We start from the raw sequence: 19868 nt of genomic DNA, 5'->3' as shown, positions 1-19868 counted from the left end.
TACGACAGTGTAGAGTTCCAGTTCATTTTAGAGGAAGCATTTAGCATAAAGCCTGAGGTTTTGTTACGTTGAATCATGGAAAGCAATACTCAATTTGTTTGAAGCTACATACAAGACTTCGGCAAAGCCGAGCGAGTCCCCAGGTATCCCTAAATCTACGATGGACACGAAAGCACAATAGTCGAGAGAAACTTCCGCACATCCCCTCACTTAAACCCCTTCAGCTCGGTTTGTCGGGGCTTTGGAAGCCGAGACGTCTTTCTAACGGCTCCCAGCTCCAGGACCGCCATCCCTCAGCCGCCGGTTCTGCCTGGAGCACGGCTGCAGCTCGCCCCGCCGCACCAGCAGCGGCTGTTTCCCTGTGGTGTAAGGCGGGGTAGGGGTCCCAACGGTCCGTTACCCCCCGGAAGGGAGCGGCCACCGCTCCCCACCACCCTCCTCCCGCTTCCCACAGCTGCGAGCACTGAGGGGAGGAGGGAGGGGCGCCGCCCCGCGCATGCCCGCCCGCCCCGCGTGACGTGCGCGGCCGGGGCAGCCCGGCCGGGATCAAAGCGGCCGCGGGGCGAGCCGGGCCGGGCGGTGGCAGCGAGGGGAGCGGTGTAGGGCGAGCCCGCCGGATAAAGCCCTGGGCCGGCTCCACGGGGCGGGAGTGCGGCCAGCCCAGCGGGCTGTCGGCGGTGTTGTTCCTCTGCGTCTCCTCCTCGCCTCGAGAGTGAGGCAGCCGCGCTGTGGGGCATGAGGGGCCGCGGGGCACCGCGCCGCAGCGGCGGCGGTCAGCGCACGGCTTAGCCGGGACGGCGAGGAGCGGCGGGGGAACGGGCGCGGCTCCCTGCATGTGGCACGCGAGGAGAGCCGGGCAGCCCGGCGGCAGCAGAGAGCAGCCGGCCGCGCGGACTTGAGTGCCGGGCAGCGGCGACCGGCCGCCCGTCATGGATTGCAGCCTGCTCCGGACTCTCGTGAGCCGATACGTGAGTACCAACACCCGGCCGCGGAGCTGCCGACCGGGGTGCTCCTTCCGAGCGCGGCATCGCGGGGGTCGGGGCGGCCCTCTGCCGTTAGTGCGAACGGCTGCAGGCAGCCCGGCCCCCTGCGCGAACGGCTGTCGGGAGACGTCCCGAGTTCGGTCGCAGTTGTGCTGCTTGTCCCGTTTGGTCCCGGTGTTTCAGTCCGGTTGTGTTTGCCGGAGCTGGCTGGGTTAAGCAGGCGGGCGAGTGCTCGGCTAATCCTGTCTGTCTGTAGACGCGCGCGGTAGGATTCGAGCGCTCCAAACTTGCTTCGGGGACAGAGAGTTGCCCTTATTTGCTGCTCCCTCCCACTCCCAGCGCCAAAGCAAAGCAGTGCTGCGTTAGAGTGGGTCTAGGTGTAGAACGAGGTGCGTAAAGCGCAGATCATTGTGATCCAAGGGCTGGGAACGGCCAGCAGGCAGGAGGATGCGGGTTGCTGCTTTTGGGTGTAGGGAAACTTCGAAACAATTGGGAAGTGATGTTGCAAAGAGGCAGCGGGGATTTCCATGCACGCACAGTTCTTCCTCTCGTGCAGGAAATGCTCTAAGCCAAGAAGCTTTCACGCTCTGACCGTACCTGCGTTTGGTCAGAGCGCTGGGTGTGCTGAGCTTTGTTCACGTAATGCACGCTCAGCTTTTTCATTTGCATTTCTCATTTACGGTGAGGCATAATGCTGGATTTTGTTTATTGCTTGCATTATTCTGCGGGATTAGGAGAGAATAGGTGAGTACTGAACTCAGGGACCTGTATAGGGATCCTTAGAAAGTAACCCCGAGGGGAGGAGGAAGTACTGTAGGAATGATGAGGTGTGAGAGAAGTCAGCTGTGTGCATGTGCAGAGCTCAGGTGAGCTGTGCTGGGCTCTGTTTAGAAACAAGATCAGTCTGAGTACAATGACCTGGCACTGCTGATCTTCATACACAGAATCACACACAGAATGACCCGGGTTGGAAGGGACCTCAAGGATCATGTAGTTCCAACCCCCCTGCCTGGCAGGGCCACCAAACATACACATTTACTAGATCAGGTTGCCCAGGGCCCCGTCCAACCTGGCCTTGAACACCTCCAAGGATGGGGCATCCACAACCTCCCTGGGCAGCCTGTTCCAGGGCCTAACCACTCTCCTAGTGAAGAACTTCCCCTTAACATCCAGCCTAAATCTTCCCTCTTTTAGCTTAAAACCATTTCCCCGTGTCCTGCTATTATCAGCCCTTTCAAGGAGTTTACTCCCCTCCTGGGTGTAGGTTCCCTTCAGGTATTGAAAGGCTGCAATGAGGTCACCCCACAACCTTCTCTTCTCCAGGCTGAAATGTGGGGTTTAGCTGAAGATTTCTTGTGTTCTCATAGCTGATACCTGTTTAAATACTCCAAAAAAAAAAAAAATAATAATCATACAGCATTCATTGTGCATAGAGCAAACTGTGATCTCTAGGTATTCTGCAGAACTTGAGCTCTAACCTCTCTTTCAAACTGAGCATCAAATGTGATTGAAATGAGCTTAAGTTTAGTTATAATTTCTATCTTAAAAGACAAGGATGTATGTAGGAAGACAGCATGGCACTTGAACTTCAAAGTTGCAGACCATCATCATACACCTTCATTGCTGCTGAGGGTAATTCAGCGGTCTAAAACCCTGATGAAACACATAGCCCTTGTGAGGAAAGATTTCCTAGATCACTCTGCTTTCATTATGTATATGCCGTCTAGGCTGTGCCTGGAGAACTGCCCGGCTGTTCCAAGCTGCCTTGTATATTCTCACCGTTGCTTGTTCTTTCATGCACTACTTTTTCTTCAGTCGTCAAGTCAGTTTGTTTCATTTTATGTAGAATGAAAATGAATAGTTTGAATGCTGTGCCTGAAACTGACTGCTGTATCTGAGGAACAGATGGATGTGTCAGCGGTGTTGCTCAACAGTTGTTCACCCGAGCCGTGTACAAAGCAGTTATGGTTCAGGAGTGTGGATGTGTTTGCCTTTTTCCAGGCTACTTCTTAATGAGGGAGAGCAAGCAGTAGCATTTTTGCAGGAGACAAAGAGATCCAAGGCCATATGTACTAAAGTAAGCTCGTGCTTGGGATTACAGAATCACAGAACTGTAGGGGTTGGAAGGGACCTCTAGAGATCATCGAGTCCAACCCCCCTGCCAAAGCAGGTTCCCTACACCACGTCACACAGGTTGGCGTCCAGGCGGGTCTTAAATATCTCCAGAGAAGGAGACTCCACCACCTCCCTGGGCAGCCTGTTCCAGTGCTCCGTCACCCTCACTGTAAAGAAGTTCTTCCTCACATTGGTGCGGAACTTCCTATGCTGTACTTTCATCCCATTACCCCTAGTCTGATCCCCACGCATTACTGAAAAGAGAATGGATTATTTCAAATCTATGCAGAGACTCATCAGCAATTGATAGCCTAGAACTATTAACTGTTGTTTTCCAGGCTGCACCTTGGACTTAGTTAGCTGTGGGTCTTCCCTGGTGCAGAGCAGTCACTGCTTGAAGGAAACTGGAGGTGCTGTACTGATGGAAGCTTCTAATGCAGTGGTGTCTGGGTCCTGTGTAACTGCTTTCCTTTCTCCCTGATACGTGTTCTAGGATGTAAGTTAAATACTATTCAGGACAGTTCATGTCCTGAACGTGCTGGAAGGGTTTCCCTGCAACCTCCCCCCGCCCCATTTCCCTTGTTATTGCACTCACTGTCCTGAAGCAATGCAAAATAGTGCATATCTCAGAGGCTGTATGGAAGCATAGTGATGGCTGGGTGCTGTCAGGTCAAGCTGACGTCAATTTCCTGATTAGCATTTTCTCCTATGTATGCTGTTCACCTGCACAGAGTGTCTCTTATGTTTGTATCTTCCAGACATTGGAACCCTCCTGTGCCACAGTTGAGTCAGACCCATGTTTGCCATGCTGCTCATACCATATCTTGCATCTCTTTACTGAGAGATAGAATAATCTCCTAGAAGGACAGAGGCAGTGATAATGTTGTCTTACTCTGTTTCAAAATGAATATTGTGGTGTTCTGCCTCTTTATATCCATCCCGCATATTTCTTTGCTTTTGCTGTAGTCCTTCCTGCGTTCTGTGGCTGCAGCCATACAAAATTTATAGGGCTGTTGGGGAAGAATAACTGTCTGTGCAGAGGGTGTCTGTTTCACTGCAGTGCAGCTGATCTGATGCTCGGAGTAGTTTTCTAAATGCTTCTTGATCCTCCAGTCTTAAATAGAGCAGTGCAACTTCTTTGGGTTTGAGGATATTTTGCTGCTTCAAATTGTGTCTGTACTGGTGGCATCTTTGAGTAGTGAATTAGAATCACCTTTATATACACCTTTCCACCACATGGAACAACAGAACCACTCTGTGGTCATTGATGGGCAAAACTCAGCAGCTTAATGCTGAAGTTGTACATTATTTAGGGGTGAGGGAGGAAATAAGCACATTATCATAATCAATACTGTGTCTATAGATGATTGATGACCTTCAGTATCGAATTAGATTATTTGGAATACTTGTTATGTATTATTAAGCAATATGTTTTGTCCATGTAATAACTGGTATTACATCAGCTTTTGTCTTTTAACTTGTTCTGTGGGGGCAAAAGGCTTTGCTGATCTCAGGGCTTCCGAAGCTCTTCAGAAGAGATAAGCTGGGAGGTAACTAATACTCTTAAAACAAGTCTCGGTGCCATCATATCTCTCATAAAATGAGCACTGTTTTTCCTTTGCTTAATGAAACATGTGAGTGCCTTGTGCATTCACAATAGCTGTTTATGGCAGACTGTGGATTTGCATATGTGTGTATATTGTTGACTTGAATGTGTCTAGGCAACCTGGAAAACATCAATTTTAGCATATGTTTCTTTGAGCACTGGATGGTCACTCACCATCTTGTGGCAGAAGGTGATGGGCTGTTCTGTATCCATAGGGCAGGTGGACCCTCGTAAGTAAATCACAGAATTGTAGGGGTTGGAAGGGACATCTAGAGATCATCAAGTCCAACCCCCCTGCCAAAGCAGGCTCCCTACACCACGTCGCACAGGTAGGCATCCAGATGGGTTCCTGCCCAGGTCAATTGCTTGGAATCATATGATAAATACTGGGCTAGGGCTGTGTTTCTGAGCCCTTCTACTTCTGGTGTGTGGTATACTTAGAAATCCTGCTGCTGTATTGTTGCCCCTCTTGTCCTCCTACTACTTTAGGAGTACAAGCCTGGCTGTTACATATTTGTTGCCTGTGTAAGCATCTCTAAGGGGTCATAGCAGCATGTAGAGATTCATTTCCAAATGAAAGAATGATTTACTACAGCTCTGGCCTTTGAGAACCTTCAGCTTTATTAGTTTTTCAGTGTGATGTTGATAGAAGGTGGGTGTAACTATTTTAACCTGAAAGCCTGAAAACTGTAAGCTGTGGTGTTTTGGAATTATTTGTCTAAAAGGACAGTCCATTTGTCAAGCAGTTGAGATGATCCATTGTTTTCTAAGCCTTGCTAACATCAGAAAGCTGCCCCATATGCAAGTCCTTGCCTTCCCTCGCAGTCACTCAGGTATGTGTGTATGGCTGTATGGCCAGGTGTCAGAAGAGCATTGGCTGTGTTAGATGTTAGGGGGAAGTTCTTCACTAGGAGAGTGGTTAGGCCCTGGAACAGGCTGCCCAGGGAGGTTGTGGATGCCCCGTCCTTGGAGGTGTTCAAGACCAGGTTGGACGGGGCCCTGGGCAACCTGATCTAGTAAATGTGTATGTTTGGTGGCCCTGCCAGGCAGGGGGGTTGGAACTACATGATCCTTGAGGTCCCTTCCAACCCGGGTCATCCAATGATTCTGTGTGTTTCTTACTCAGGGTGCCTCTTTAAATGAACGCTTTTTTTTCCCCCAGCTGTCACTTACAATAAGTTAAAAGAGTTAGTTGTTTTCCTCCAGTGATAGAATTTGACAGAATTTGAAGCTGTCTGTTTTAAATGTCATATGAATGTGTTTATATCCTGACTCTTCCTGCCAGTAGTCTGAACTGTATAAAAGCCATCCTTGTTAGGGGTTTTAGGCATATATTTACAGGCCAGTAATTAGTATCTTGCATTTCTTAAGTGTCTGTGTCTGCCCCTGGCATAGGATGCATCTTTTGTTTTTAATCTCTCTCCTGGATGCACCAGTACAGGCTGGGGGAAGACCTGCTGGAGAGGAGCTCTGCTGAGAGAGACTTAGGGAACTGGGTCTGTTTAGCCTTGAAAAAAGGAGGCTGAGAGGGGACTTGATCCAGGTTTATAAAAACCTGAGGTGTGGGAGCCTTAGTGGTGAGGCTGGTCTCTTTTCAGTAGTGCGTGGGAATAGGACTAGGGGTAATGGGATGAAAGTACACCATAGGAAGTTCCACATGAATGTGTGGAAGAATTTCTTTACAGTGAGGGTGACGGAGCACTGGAACAGGCTGCCCAGGGAGGTGGTGGAGTCTCCTTCTCTGGAGATATTCAAGACCCGCCTGGATGGCTACCTGTGTGACGTGGTGTAGGGAGCCTGCTTTGGCAGGGGGGTTGGACTCGATGATCTCTAGAGGTCCCTTCCAACCCCTATAATTCTGTGATTCTGTGGATGTCAGTGTGTCACAGGTCTTCCTGATGCTCCCAATCTCACCTTTCCGTTCTGTTGCACAGGGGTGCCACTTGTTCCTGGTGCAGAAGGTGCGATAGAATACATTTAAACATTTAAGGTAACTTCTGAATTCCTGTTTCACTCGAGCACCCTTGCTTTGTTTTTCTCCTATCTGCATGGGGTGGGTTGGTTGGTTTCCTCTGGGTAATGAGCCTGGACAGTGTGCTGACATCATGCTTTTCAGCCCCTTCATCTTTAAAGAGGCAAAGATTGAAAGCTTTGCTTACTTCAAGAGTTGATTCTAATGAGCACCAAGTGTGGCTGGCAGGCACTGGCACTTCTGTATGTATCCATCCCTGGTTGTGTTTAAGAGCCGTTTGGATGTGGTGCTCAGGGATATGATTAGTGTAGGGTTGTTAGAGTTAGGGTACTGGTTAGGCTGAGGTTGGACTTGATGATCTTCAAGGTCTTTTCCAACCTGGGTAATTCTGTGATTCTGTAGATCTGCCTACCTCCTGCACACTGGTAGTGACTTCTGTTTCATGCTCTTTGCAGCTTTGTAATGTATTTTTCAGATGTTTTGCTATAATTTGAAGTTTCCCGAAGCTCAGCATTATCTTCACTCCCTCTGAAAAAATCAAACCTAACGAACAAACAACCAGAGGGGCAGCAAACAGGAATTGTGGGGGCTAATTAGCTAATTTCTTTGAGAAAGATGCAATTTGAGATGTATGAAAGTAAGACAGTGTGTATGTAAAACAGTTCTGTTGCAAGATGTCAGAGAATGTATTGCAAAGCTGGTTGCTATTGACTACAAGGTATTGCTCACCTATATGCTGTGGATACTTCTGCAGTTCAAACCCTCCCAAACACATTCTCTACTCTCAGAGTGTATTTAAGTGACTTAAGTGACCAAGAACTCCTAACCTTGCCATTCTTAGTGTCAAAAAATAATTTGCAGTTTTTCTTTTAATATGAGAACTACTGTGTAGTAGTTGCTTTTGTCAACTTTTTTATTGCAATATAGTTTTGCTCTTGAGCCACTTGTGGGGTGTCACACGAACCTTACTGGAAGTAGGAAGCCTCTTCGAAATCATTAGCGGGAATGAAAGAAGATGCAATACAATGTAGCACTCTTACATGTTGAAATCCCCATGCACTGTTGCTCATTCATTCCTTGCTCCTGTCATACTGCAGTAATTGAAACAAGAAAAGTGGCAAGGCGAAATGGGTTTTCTAATGAGCCTGCCTTTTTGAAACTGAAATGCTTAAAGAGCAATAACTGGGCTGACAAGTAAAACATTTCACAGATATCATACCAGGCCGCTGCTTGTGCTGTCAAGGTGGGGATATAGGCTTGTTTAATTTAACAGGACTTAAATGCAATGAGGAAACAGTTGTGTTTTGGAAGAGCTGCGGTGTGATTGACAGTGAGATGCCACCTCTGTGTCATGCACATCCTGGCAGGGAGAGGAAACCAGGAGAAACTTCTGCCACAGAAAAGGCAGAGCAGATGTTTTAGCACCTGTTATATAACTGGATTTGACTTTACTGTTTTTGGTGGTTGTTGTTTTTTCCCCTTAACCAAAATAGCCTGCCTCTCCTCATTTTAAGTCTTATAGTTGGATTATGTTTTTCCACAATAGTGCTTCTTATTCTCCTGGTTTACCATTATGCAGTATGATATTGCATTTCTATTCATGTCATTGTCAAGGGACGTTTCAGTTGAAGTTCATCCTGAACTGAGGCAGAATGACACTGGAATGCTATTATCTTCTCTCCTATAATTGCCATGGCAACAACTGCAGGTAGACAAGGCAAACCAGGAATCCTTTATATCACAGATATCGGGTCTGTGTTTTTCTCCCCTCTTGGTGATGACCCTGGGATGCTTGTGGCACGAGCGTGCACCGAGTCTTCATGAAAAGTGTTTTCTTAGCTTTGGTTTCATTTCACATTGACTTCAATTTTGTTAAGAGTTTATTATTTGCGATACTATATTAAAATTACTATATTGTGTGCCCCGGTGGCGCAGTGGTAGGAATGCCGCTTTGCAACACTGGGGCCCAGGTTCGAATCCTCCTGTGGCGCAAGTGGTAGAAGTGCCGCTCTGCTACACAGGAGGCTCGAATCCCAGGGGTTGGACTCAATGATCTCTAAGGTCCCTTCTAACCTGCACAAGACTGTGATACTATGAAAATTGCATGTTTTCTAGGGAGAAACTGGCAGCCTAGCCCAGATTGTTCTGAGAGATTGATGGGATAAGCCAGACTCTCAAATTTTGGAACTTCACAGCCCATGGACCATTAAAGCACTTAGATATCTCATGTGGATCTGGATGTTAATTTGTCTGCTCTTCCTTTGCTTGTTTTTATGACGAGGATGAAAGTATTGCCCGGCTCTTTCACAAGGAGATGTCTTAAGAGTAGTTGAAAGCTTTGAGATAATTAAATACTAGAAAGAAGAAAAGCAGTTGATAATGTAGGCCTATAACAAGTGTATTTAGTGTGGTGGGTTTTTTTTGCCCTCAACGCTTAACTGTTTTACATGTCTTTTTCTTATGCTACCCCTGATTATAACCCCACTCACAGTCCTCCAGTTACACACAGTCACTTGCGGATGTGTGCACATGAGTTCTGTGATATTGTGCGCTGTTCCTCTGACAATCACAGAATCACAGAATGACCTGGGTTGGAAGGGACCTCAAGGATCATGTAGTTCCAACCCCCCTGCCTGGCAGGGCCACCAAACACACATTTACTAGATCAGGTTGCCCAGGGCCCCGTCCAACCTGGCCTTGAACACCTCCAAGGACGGGGCATCCACAACCTCCCTGGGCAGCCTGTTCCAGGGCCTAACCACTCTCCTAGTGAAGAAGAACAATGTGAAGAACTATGCCAAGTTATGTTTAGATACTCAGGTGTACTATGAAATAATCATCTAGATTGCTTGTTTTTATGGTAGTTGCTTACAAGCATGGAAACATAAGAACTGGGAGTTTTCATGGGAACATTTTTCTATCCGTTCTGCTATTCCTTGTAGGCTAATTTTCCTTTTTGAAATATGAGACTGGTTAATTTGTTTCCTTCATTAATCATTAAATTCATCTAGATAGAGGGGTAGGGTGAGGGGGGAATAGTGTTTCCTTCTCCTAGTGGTGCTGACTAATCTCTCTGCTTCAGTCAAAAGAGGATTTCACATAACCTATTTTAAATGGAGGATTAAGGACAATTAGGTTCTTCCTCTCCATCACTACTAAGATAGGATGTTGTGAAATCCTCTGAAAAGAGCATCTGTCGAAGCACCAGTGAAGTTTTGCGAAGTTAATGATCAAAACAGTTATATGAAGGGCTTTTTTGCACTCTACAGGAGTGAAAAGTGGATGAAGGGAGAGAGGAATTAAGCTGTTTACCCTGTAGTGTTTTGTTTCTAAGGCTTCTAATAATATGTGCTGTGAAGTGGGTAGGTAGAAAAACTGAAATGGATTTTTTTGGTCTGAATTGCATTAGTTGCTTGCTTTTCATGCTTAGCATTATTATATAGCCCTTTGTATCTTCTCAAAGTGTTATTAATAGAATTGCTTTCCTAAGTTTATACTTGGGCATAATGATGCCATTCACTTCTTCCATTTCATGTTTTGTCATTTATGCCATTCATAATGATTTTTGTGGCCTTTCTTGAGGTGGATCTGAATTGAAGGTGGTATTTAATAACTAATGTTAGACTACTGGGCTTTCTGAGAGGTCATTAACAAAATAAAGGATGTGATAGTGAGTTGGTTCTTAAAACTTTCCTTTGTCTGAACACAGCTGTTGAATTGTTTTTCCTATCTCTTAAGGTGAAGAAACTGACAGGGCTAAATTAATTTCACCTGCAAAGGCTGAAGTGTTGTTAATCTTCTAAACAGCATTAACGGGCTGTTAGAGCAGTCAGGTGACCAGATGGCCTACTTCTACAGGAGGTCCCTGCCTATGGGGACTGAGGGGGAAGAGAGGGGAGGAAAATGGGTGGAGGGTGTTGGCACAGAGAGACTATGCCCTGAGCCCTAAACTGCTTCACCACTTTAAGGTGATGCGTGAAGATGCTGACTTCTAGATTTTGCCTGTTTTTGTCTGAAGTGAGTAGTCTTGATGCTTAAGTGGCTGCAGCACATAGAAATAAAAGGTGTTGGACAGGGGGAGATCAGCCAAGAATTGGGTAGGCACGGATGTGGCTCTGCTCCTGTTGTTGCATCTTCCTTGTACTGCCCCAAAACTGTGATCTGGTCTTCAGAGTTTCTGACAAGAGTGTAGTTATGCACATAACCCTTCTAACCTTTGAAGAGCTGTCAGAAGGCGCTTTGGCAGTGGAGATCGGTTTACTCATTCTTTTCCCTTCTATTTTGGATGTGGTGTTGGCTTGCTGATAGTGGTATCTCTTTCACTTCACTCAGACTGGCTCACCATTGGGCTTTGAGTAGAAGGGTGCATTTCTCTGAAGGTAACTCTTCTTTGAGTTTGAAGCTGAAATGAGTTCAGTAGGAGACAGTTCCTTTGAAAAAGAACGCTGCCCAAGACTGGTGTTCTGGGTAGTGCTTTGAATTGGGATGTAGTGGCATACTGAGGAGATGGCTTGTGAGTTGGGGCTCCTGACAAACGTGAAACTCTGTCTTGCCAGAATTGGGGTAGCAGTCGCCATCAGAAAAGGAGTAATTGGGAAAGATAGCATCATACAAATGACAAGGAGCATTAAAGAATTAGAAATCTGGGTACTGCCAGTTAGAGGGAGTGTTACTTAAAAACCAAACCAACTTCCCCAACTTAACTGTGTGGTATGTGCTGTCATATAGTGCCCATGTGCCACGTGGATTGGCCTTTCTGAAGTTCTAAGTGCAATGAAGGTGTAATGGCTTTGCAGAAAATGGAACAGACGTAAGCTTAGCACTTCCTACTGTGCATTATATTAGAACATGCTTTTGAAATAGGGATGCCAGCCAGAACAGGAATCTCCTGTTGGGACTGTAAAAGCCCAGGGCATCATTAACCCTTTCGCAGGCATCTGTGGAAGGCTGGTAAGGGAATCCATTTGGTTGTGTGAATGCCAGAGTCAAAAGCTTAAAAATCAAGGTTTTCTTTGCATGGAGACAAGATGTACACAATCCCTCTCACTAAGGATGTTTCAAATCCATTTATTTTTTTAATTCTGAAAATAATTCTCTCCTAATACATTGTTCGATGGGGACTGAAGGGGAGGAACAAGCCCATCACAGAATGAGATATGGCTTCTCAAATCCTGTGTAAGTGGCTATAGTTCTTAAGAGCTCTCTTACTGGAATATAGCCTTTATCTCCACAGTTTGAATATTTTGTCCTCACTTCTCGTCTCGGTGGCTGAGAGCAACAAAGTCATTTGGGAACACAGAAATGCTGTTTGGGAGAGGCTGTGAGGGTCATCCTGTCCAGCCTGCTTGAGGCAGAGCAACTGCAGCCAACAGGAGATTGGATACTTTGCCTAGTAGGCTGCGTGTGTAGTACGCATGAGTAGGTTCTTTGCAGATACAGGAGGGGCAAAAGGGGATAGTCCATGCCTCATAACAAAAAAATCCCTTTCTTTTCTGTGCTAATAAAGCACTTCTTATAATTCACCTACTTTCCATTCCTTTTTTTTCATACTTATTTCTCAGAAAATGTGTGTGTTGAAACAATGAATCCCTTGAGCTGCATTCTTTTTTTTCAATCCATTTTGCTTTCAGGGTTGATTCCACTCAACAACTAAGTATGCCAAATCTGGCGCTGTTTGCTATATATGTAATTGTGTTCCCTAGATCGAGGTAAGCTATTTTATTTCTCAGGCTGTGATTCCAGTTCTTACGTGTTTCTTAACTGACCACAAAATATCCAGCTTTCTTTTAAAGAATTGCTGTTGGTTTCCTAACGTACAGTGCAGCTCTTTCAGTTTTGAAAACTGTTTACCTCGTATAATCTAGCAGCTGCTGATGTATAGTTTGAATCATATATAGGTAAGAGCTGTTTGGGATTCCCTGGTGTGAATACCAATATAAAGCTTTTCAGATAGTTTAGCAGGGGGACAGAGAAAGTAAAACATTAGTTGATGTTAGACTAGTCTGAAAATACTTTTAAGTCTTTTCATAAACAGTGTCCAGATGATGTGGAGAAATCCTTTCCCTCCCGCATAATTTATGAAATTAGAACTGTCCATTTGCTTAGTGTAAATTTAAAGAAAATATTTTTTCTCTTTTGAAACCATACTGCTCTCTTCGCTGATGAGGTGGTATTAAAGCATCGTAGTTGACAACAGGCTCTGTGGATGAAGCTGTGTAAGATGGTAGTGATAACCTACAGACTTGATGAGTTGTTATTCTGAGCAGTAATTACATTGCGTAGTGTATTTGTTCATTCATGCATTGAGTGCCATGATAGAGGTTCACGGTGCTTCCCTGTGTACATTAGCTCAGTAAAAATTGCTGTACGTGGAGCTGAGGCTTTAATAGCACTGGACCTTACCAGGTTGGAGTATTTCTCCTGGCTCTTGTTGCTCCAGTTCTAACAAAAATAACCTAAAAAAAAACCCCAAATTTGTCATTGGTGGTCTTAGGTTGGATGTTAGGGGGAAGTTCTTCACTAGGAGAGTGGTTAGGCCCTGGAACAGGCTGCCCAGGGAGGTTTTGGATGCTCCATCCTTGGAGGTGTCCAAGACCAGGTTGGACGGGGCCCTGGGCAACCTGATCTAGTAAATGTGTATGTTTGGTGGCCCTGCCAGACAGGGGGGTTGGAACTACATGATCCTTGAGGTCCCTTCCAACCCGGGTCATTCTGTGATTCTGTGTAAATATAGTTACTGTCTCTTACCTGAAGATTCTCTAATCTTTTTGATGTGCTCTGTATAGGAAACTCTTCTCCTGGAGCCAAAGCAGGCTACATGCCTACAACTTTTCCATAGAGTACTTAATTTGGAAGCTGCTGATGTATAAATGACCACAGGAGCAGGAAGAAAAAAGCCACTGGACTTTAATTAGTAACAAATGGTGAGAAAATGCCTGTGCCCTTGAGACTTAGGCTTGCTGGTCTCAGCTTTCATGACAAGATAGCTGTGTCACCATGGAGCACCAGCTGTGGGTGCCTGTGCTCTGAGAAGTTATTCTAGAGCTGCGTGTAAGTTTTGAAATGACATGTATATGCAGTTTGAAGAGTATGGGAGCAAGAGGAAGGAGGGTGAGCTTTGGGTGTCCACGTAAAGGAATTGGATTCATTTGGTCCTATTGCCATAAACATGTTTGTTCAGAATAGCAGGCTGTAAGCTGTTCCTGACTTATTGCTAGGTTAGGAGCCTGACAAGCATCTGGGTAAGTTGTTTAAAGGCTTAAGCTGGTCAAAAGGCAGCAAAGATGATGTTCTGATTTAGAAGGGAAGTATGAAAGTGGAAACTGCTTGATCTCAGTATATGTGCCTTACAGTTTTGTGAAATAGTTTGTGAAATAGAATAGGAGGATGTTAATGAAGTGGATTTCTATCGCAGTTTTAAAATCTCAAAGAAATGTGAATTAATATTCTGTAAAACAGAGAAAGTCTGGCTGAAGGAGAATCTTGAACACTTGATATCATGTGCTTGAGGTCATGTGTTGTGGTATGTCCTTCTGTGGTTTCTGAACTGGTTGCTGAGGGACAGCAAGCTATAAATGCATCTCTGTCCTCCACTTCTGTGGTCAGTTGAAGATGGCTGAAGCTCTTAGCGGTCAAGTTGTAAATGAATTGGCAAATTAGGCCAGAATTCCTGCTGCTGATTGTGGAATTTGCTTTTTCATTAAAGTGCTAGTAGATTCCCTTTGCCTAGTTGGCTTAAATTGTGCTATGCACTCTTGTAAGATCTGGGCTCTAAAAGAGGGTCTAGAAGCTTTATGACAGACTACCTACAATGTGGATTCTGCTTCCTCTTTTTGGAAGAGAATTCTGGGGGACCAATACTCATTCCATACTGAGTTCAGCCATTCCATCTGGTTATATTAAACAAGCTGTTGCTATTTGCTAATGGAAGTCAAACAAATGTGCTTATAATTCTGATCTTACCTTTCAAAGTACGTGAGTGTACAGTCTGTTTTCAGGAATGTCATTAGTGTTTTAAAGGCTTAAATCCTGAGTTTAGGCTTTAGCTAGATTTTTTTTTTTACCAGAAAGGATATAACTCCCAGTCTGGATGGTATCTAAGAGCCTCATGCATCTTGCTGAAGTGCTGTTTGTTCTATTCCACTTCCTTTCCAGGAGATTCAGGATGTTCTGTTCTCCTGCGCTCTGTCTCTAAGTAATCTATTGATCTTTAAGCCTAGATGCATCTTTTCCAGTGCCTCAGTTTCTCCTTAGTGCTACCTCAGCTAATCTTACTGAAGTTCATATTTCTTCTGAAAAGCCTTTCTTATAGGTTGCCTTCTGCTCAGGTCTCCTGCTCATTGTTTTACAGCTATCTTTCTGGAGTCCGTGTTGGTTCCATAGACTTTCTCTGTAGCTTTTGTCCTAGCTTGTCTATCCATTCAAATGCATATCTTCTTAGCAGCTGTAGGAAACAGGGTAGGCGCAGTGGTAGGAATGCCATGTTGCAACACCGGAGGCCCAGGTTCGAATCCCCCCTGTGGCGCAAGTGGTAGAAGTGCTGCTCTGCTGCACAGGAGGCTCGAATCCCAGGGGTTGGACTCAATGATCTCTAAGGCCCCTTCCAACCTGCACAAGACTGTGAGACTGTGAATGCCAAAAGAGCTCTCCTAGCCTGGTAAGCAGTTGCCTCCCTCTTCCTCTGGTGATTACGATTCATAGTCCTAAGTTGGAAAAGACCTCTAAGATCATCCAGTCCAGCCATCCACCTACCACCAATATTTCCCACTAAACCATGTCCCTCAGTACAATATCTAAATGTTTCTTCAGCATCTCCCGGAACAATGACTCCACCACCTCCCTGAGCAGCCTGTTCCAGTGTCTGACCGCTATTTTGGGGATGTATTTTCTAACATACAGCCCGAACCTTCCCTGGTGTAATTTGAGGTTGTTCCCTCTAGTCTTTTTGCTATTTGCATGAGCGAATAGGCTGATCCCCACTTCACCACAACCTCCCTTCAGGTAGCTGTAGAGAGCAATAAGGTCGCCCTCATCACAGTACTGAACTATTCCAGCTCCCTCAGCTGTTCCTCATAATGCTTGTGCTCCCAAGCCTTGAATCTGGTCTATGTCATCTGACACCCAGCTGATACGAATCAGCTGTTTGTGTGGTGGACCTCATGTGGGAGGGATAAATTGGATCTCATTTCCTGTGAAGATACAGCCGTCTTTGTTGCTTGGAAAACTACAGCCACTAAAACATGCTTTTATTATTCCTCAAATTGAGCTGAAGCATATGATTGAAAGGATTATGCCACACTAAGTTACTAAATATATTTTTGAATGACACTTCTATGCTAATAGGAGAGCACAACGATAGCCATCTCCAGTAATGCTAGGAGTGCCTTCTGTTGGTAGACATCAGTGCCAAAACTTCTACTACCTTCTCAAGTCATTAGTACAGAAGACAATGCAGCTGTCTTGGCAGGCTGCGCTAGGAAGAAATGCGGATCACAATTTGTCTGATTGATGTGTATCAAAGTGGCAATTGAGACTGACAACAAAGGAGGATGGAAAGCTGGTACTGAACACAATAGTGATTATCTTGCAGCCATTCAGGGCTACTTCATTCTTTACAGTGTGGAAGTCTTTGTGTTTTTACCCCCTGTTCTCAGAGAAATGGACTGCAGGATGCAAAATTAGTTGTGTTGGCATTGCTGCTGTGCAAGCTAGGGGGGTTGCTTAGGGTATGCAGTTGTGCTCACATCTGAAAGTTGCAGTGGAATCGCAAGTCTCCTCATTGCCTATAGCTGTTGCATTCATATGGCTGTACAGCTACTGGCAGGAACATAATGTAAAAGCTTCATGAAATCATCTAACGAAAGAGGTAACAATGTTGAAGCTTCTTTTTCCTGTGATAGCCTGTTACTTTAAGGCTTCCATGTTCTGCAACATTTTATGGGTTATCATATTATTTAGTCTGGGGAAGAGGAGGCTGAGGGGAGACCTTATTGCCCTCTTCCAGTACCTGAAAGGTTCTTACAGTGAGAGTGGGGCAAGTCTCTTATCACTGGTGACAAGTGACAGGATGAGGGGAAATGGCCTCAAGTTGTGCCAGGGCAAGTTTAGGTTGGATATTAGGAAGAATTTCTTTACAGAAAGGGTAGTTAGGTACTGGAATAGGCTCCCCAGGGAGGTGGTTGAATCACCATCCCTGGTTGTGTTTAAGAGCCGTTTGGATGTGGTGCTCAGGGATATGATTTAGTGTAGGGTTGTTAGAGTTAGGGTACTGGTTAGGCTGTGTTTGGACTTGATGATCTTTAAGGTCTTTTCCAACCTGGGTAATTCTATGACTCTATATTGGTGTCCTTCTGATTTAGTTTAATTGGACTTGTTGGGTTTACACTTCTGAAAACAGAAGTGTTTGTGGTGAGATGGAGATGGGGGGGAAGGTACAGTAAATTTGCTTTTATATACACTTGAAGCTGGTAAACGTGTGACTTTTAGAATAACATGCTGTTATGGCAAGCTTTGGCAGGAAAACAAGCTGATTGTGGTGGAGACAAATGTCTGTTTTATGGAAAACTACCTGACGTGTGTTGACCTCAAAGCAAAGGAAAAAGCTGTCTTGTGTGGCTGCTGCTTGTCCTGAAAAGAAGCAGCAGTGAAAGTTAGGCTGTCAGCTTTCTTTGTGTTTCCCTGCTGTTGTCCGCTTGCCAGGATCTTCTGAGTGTTTTAAATGTAGCTTTTATATTTTTCTAATGCATAGCATTTGTATGTGGCGTTTCTTGTGAAGATGCCAGAACAGCCATATAGTAAATTTTTAATAAGAAAGTAAAGATTTCTTGTTCTCAATAGGCTGAAGTCCTGATCTAAAGGAAGTGCAATTGCCATTTTAAATTTTTTATGAAGTGCTGCACATAACGAGATTGGGTTTCTTTGGTTTATGATGGAAAGATGGCAAGAGTAATGGTCGCAGTTTAGTTAAGACATAAATGGTGCGTGTTTTTAAGCATGACGTAAGGGTCTGTATTGTTTTAGTAATCCCAATTTGTGGCTGAGGATGACCTTCATCCAAGATGGTAGCTGTAATACCAGCCATGTGTGGGAAGATCTTACTGCTTGATTACTGGTATAGCTACAGCTTAAATGGAAAGGGAAAATGCGTAAAACATGGATGTTGGTGCTTTGATCATGTAACTGAGCATGGGGAATATGCTTTTCCTTGATTAAATGCAAAGGAAAATATGCAGACAAGTTGAGATTAGGGAAGGAGTAAACAGAAGTAACGTGTTGTATAAGGTAAAGGGGACCAAGGTTGTTACAGAACACAAAACTGTAAGAGTACTTCTGTCCTGAGACATCAGACTTTGAAGCAGCAGCTTGTGGATGTTTAAACAGTTCAGACATTCCTTACCTGCCCCCTTTCCTATTCCTTCCTATCTCTACTCAGTTCTTGTTGCATGGAGTGTGAAGTGCTGGAACTGAGGAGATGCATGATGACCTCTGGAAGAGGTAGGAGCTTACCTACTTGTAACAGCAAAGGACCAGCCATATGAGTGATAGTTATCTGAGCATGCTTCATCACATAACTATCACATCAACATCACTATTTTCAAAGGTATCTTCCTGGGGACCTGAATTTTTGTTGTAAGACAGGGTGTGTGCTGAAGATGGGAGATGTGTATGGGAGATGGCCTTTACCCAGCTCAATGCATGTCTGGTGTGAAGTGTCACTGTAGTTCCTAAAATATTAAAAAGAATGAGCAGGATTATTTTCTGAGTTTTTATTTGGTTTTTTTTTTTTGGTAGTAAATAGCTCAAATATGCCAGTTTACCTTTAAGGTTTACTTTTATTTGCTATATCAATTTAGTTTCTTGCTTGCTGTTCGTTCTCAGAGCAAGAGTGAAAACTGTATTATATAGGTTTGAATGTGTCTGGAGTAGAAGTTATTCTCCTTAAAAATACATGAGGATGTCCAACAACTCTTAGTGGATTTTGAGAATGCCTGTTTTTGTAAACATGGGAAGACAAGAGATCACAGAATCACAGAATTGTAGGGGTTGGAAGGGACCTCTAGAGATCATCGAGTCCAACCCCCCTGCCAAAGCAGGTTCTCTACACCATGTCACACAGGTAGGCGTCCAGGTGGGTCTTGAATATCTCCAGAGAAGGAGACTCCACCACCTCCCTGGGCAGCCTGTTCCAGTGCTTCGTCACCCTCACTGTAAAGAAGTTCTTCTGCACATTTGTGCAGAGGACACTTTAAAATATATATATATAGCAATAAAATTTGAGTTTCTGCTTTATTTTGCACTTCAGTGGGATCACACCACTGTCGTCATTTGTTTTCCTTCATTTTAAAGCAGTTCTGAAGCCATTAGAGTGCATGTGTGTATCTGGCTATCAGTTTTCCACTCCTGCGTAAGTGAGCTTTCAAAAAAAGGGGTTGTAGGCACAAATGTCGTGTTGCTCTGAGTAATACCACCCCTGAAAAGCGCTGATAGCTGTTTTGTTTTAAGAGCCTGATACTGTCCTAGTTTGGGCAGGATAGAGATAAAATCTTGGAGATTTATTTAAAACGTTTTACCACTTACAGTCTTAATAAATAGATTTGAATGCTATGAAATATTTTAATAATGTTAAAGCATTTCCAAAGGTTTTTTTTGAATTAGCAATGAGAGCTGATTGGCTTCAGAATGTGATGGTGGGGAAGGAAGGTGTATACAAGTGGTAGGCATTAGGTGCAAGAGGTAGGTGTGCTCGATTTCATCCTTTGTCATGGTATTTATTTTTTAGGAGAGGCATGAAAGCAGTTTTGTCAGTAGCACACAACCTTTCTGCCAACTCTTGGTCTCTGCTGGGAGACCAAAATAGATCCTTCCTTGTTAGCTTTCAAACAGTTGTTGTGCATAGTATATAGCCTTAATGAAGGGATACAGCAGATGTGTTAGTATTGCTTGACCTGGGAGGAGTTACAGGGCATGGCTTTTTGGATTCTGGAACAGTGAACAGTTTGAAGACTTACTTTAAGCTGTCTGTCTGAGAGAGAAATGAAAGTACAACTGTATGCTGTGTGTGTATATATATGGATGTATAAAGCTGATTTTTCTTTTTGTGGAAACAAATTGCTATAGGTGTTCAGAGGAGGGCAGAGCACTGGATCAGGCTGCCCAGGGAGGTGGTGGAATCTCCTTCTCTGGAGATATTCAA

General features: G+C 44.6%; 1 protein-coding gene across 8 annotated transcripts in view; it reads left to right on the top strand.

Annotated features, from left to right (window-relative positions):
• The first annotated feature begins 498 nt into the window (after window positions 1–498).
• The window catches only part of ATP11A (ATPase phospholipid transporting 11A), a 109725-nt gene continuing 90355 nt past the window's right edge, over window positions 499–19868 (top strand). For all 8 annotated transcript variants that reach the window (XM_015849203.3, XM_085535007.1, XM_085535001.1 and 5 more), the window contains exon 1: window positions 499–968. In XM_015849203.3, coding sequence (XP_015704689.2) covers window positions 930–968 — 39 coding nt within the window. In that variant the 5' untranslated portion in view covers window positions 499–929. The remainder of the gene's footprint in view (window positions 969–19868) is intronic.

Source organism: Coturnix japonica, chromosome 1 (genome assembly GCF_054131305.1).
Source record: "Coturnix japonica strain WE chromosome 1, WE-NBRP24, whole genome shotgun sequence".
In the NCBI taxonomy this organism is placed as follows: Eukaryota; Metazoa; Chordata; class Aves; order Galliformes; family Phasianidae; genus Coturnix; species Coturnix japonica.
The sequence above is the reverse complement of the archived record's forward strand: the minus strand, read 5'-3'. Positions and strand labels throughout refer to the sequence as shown.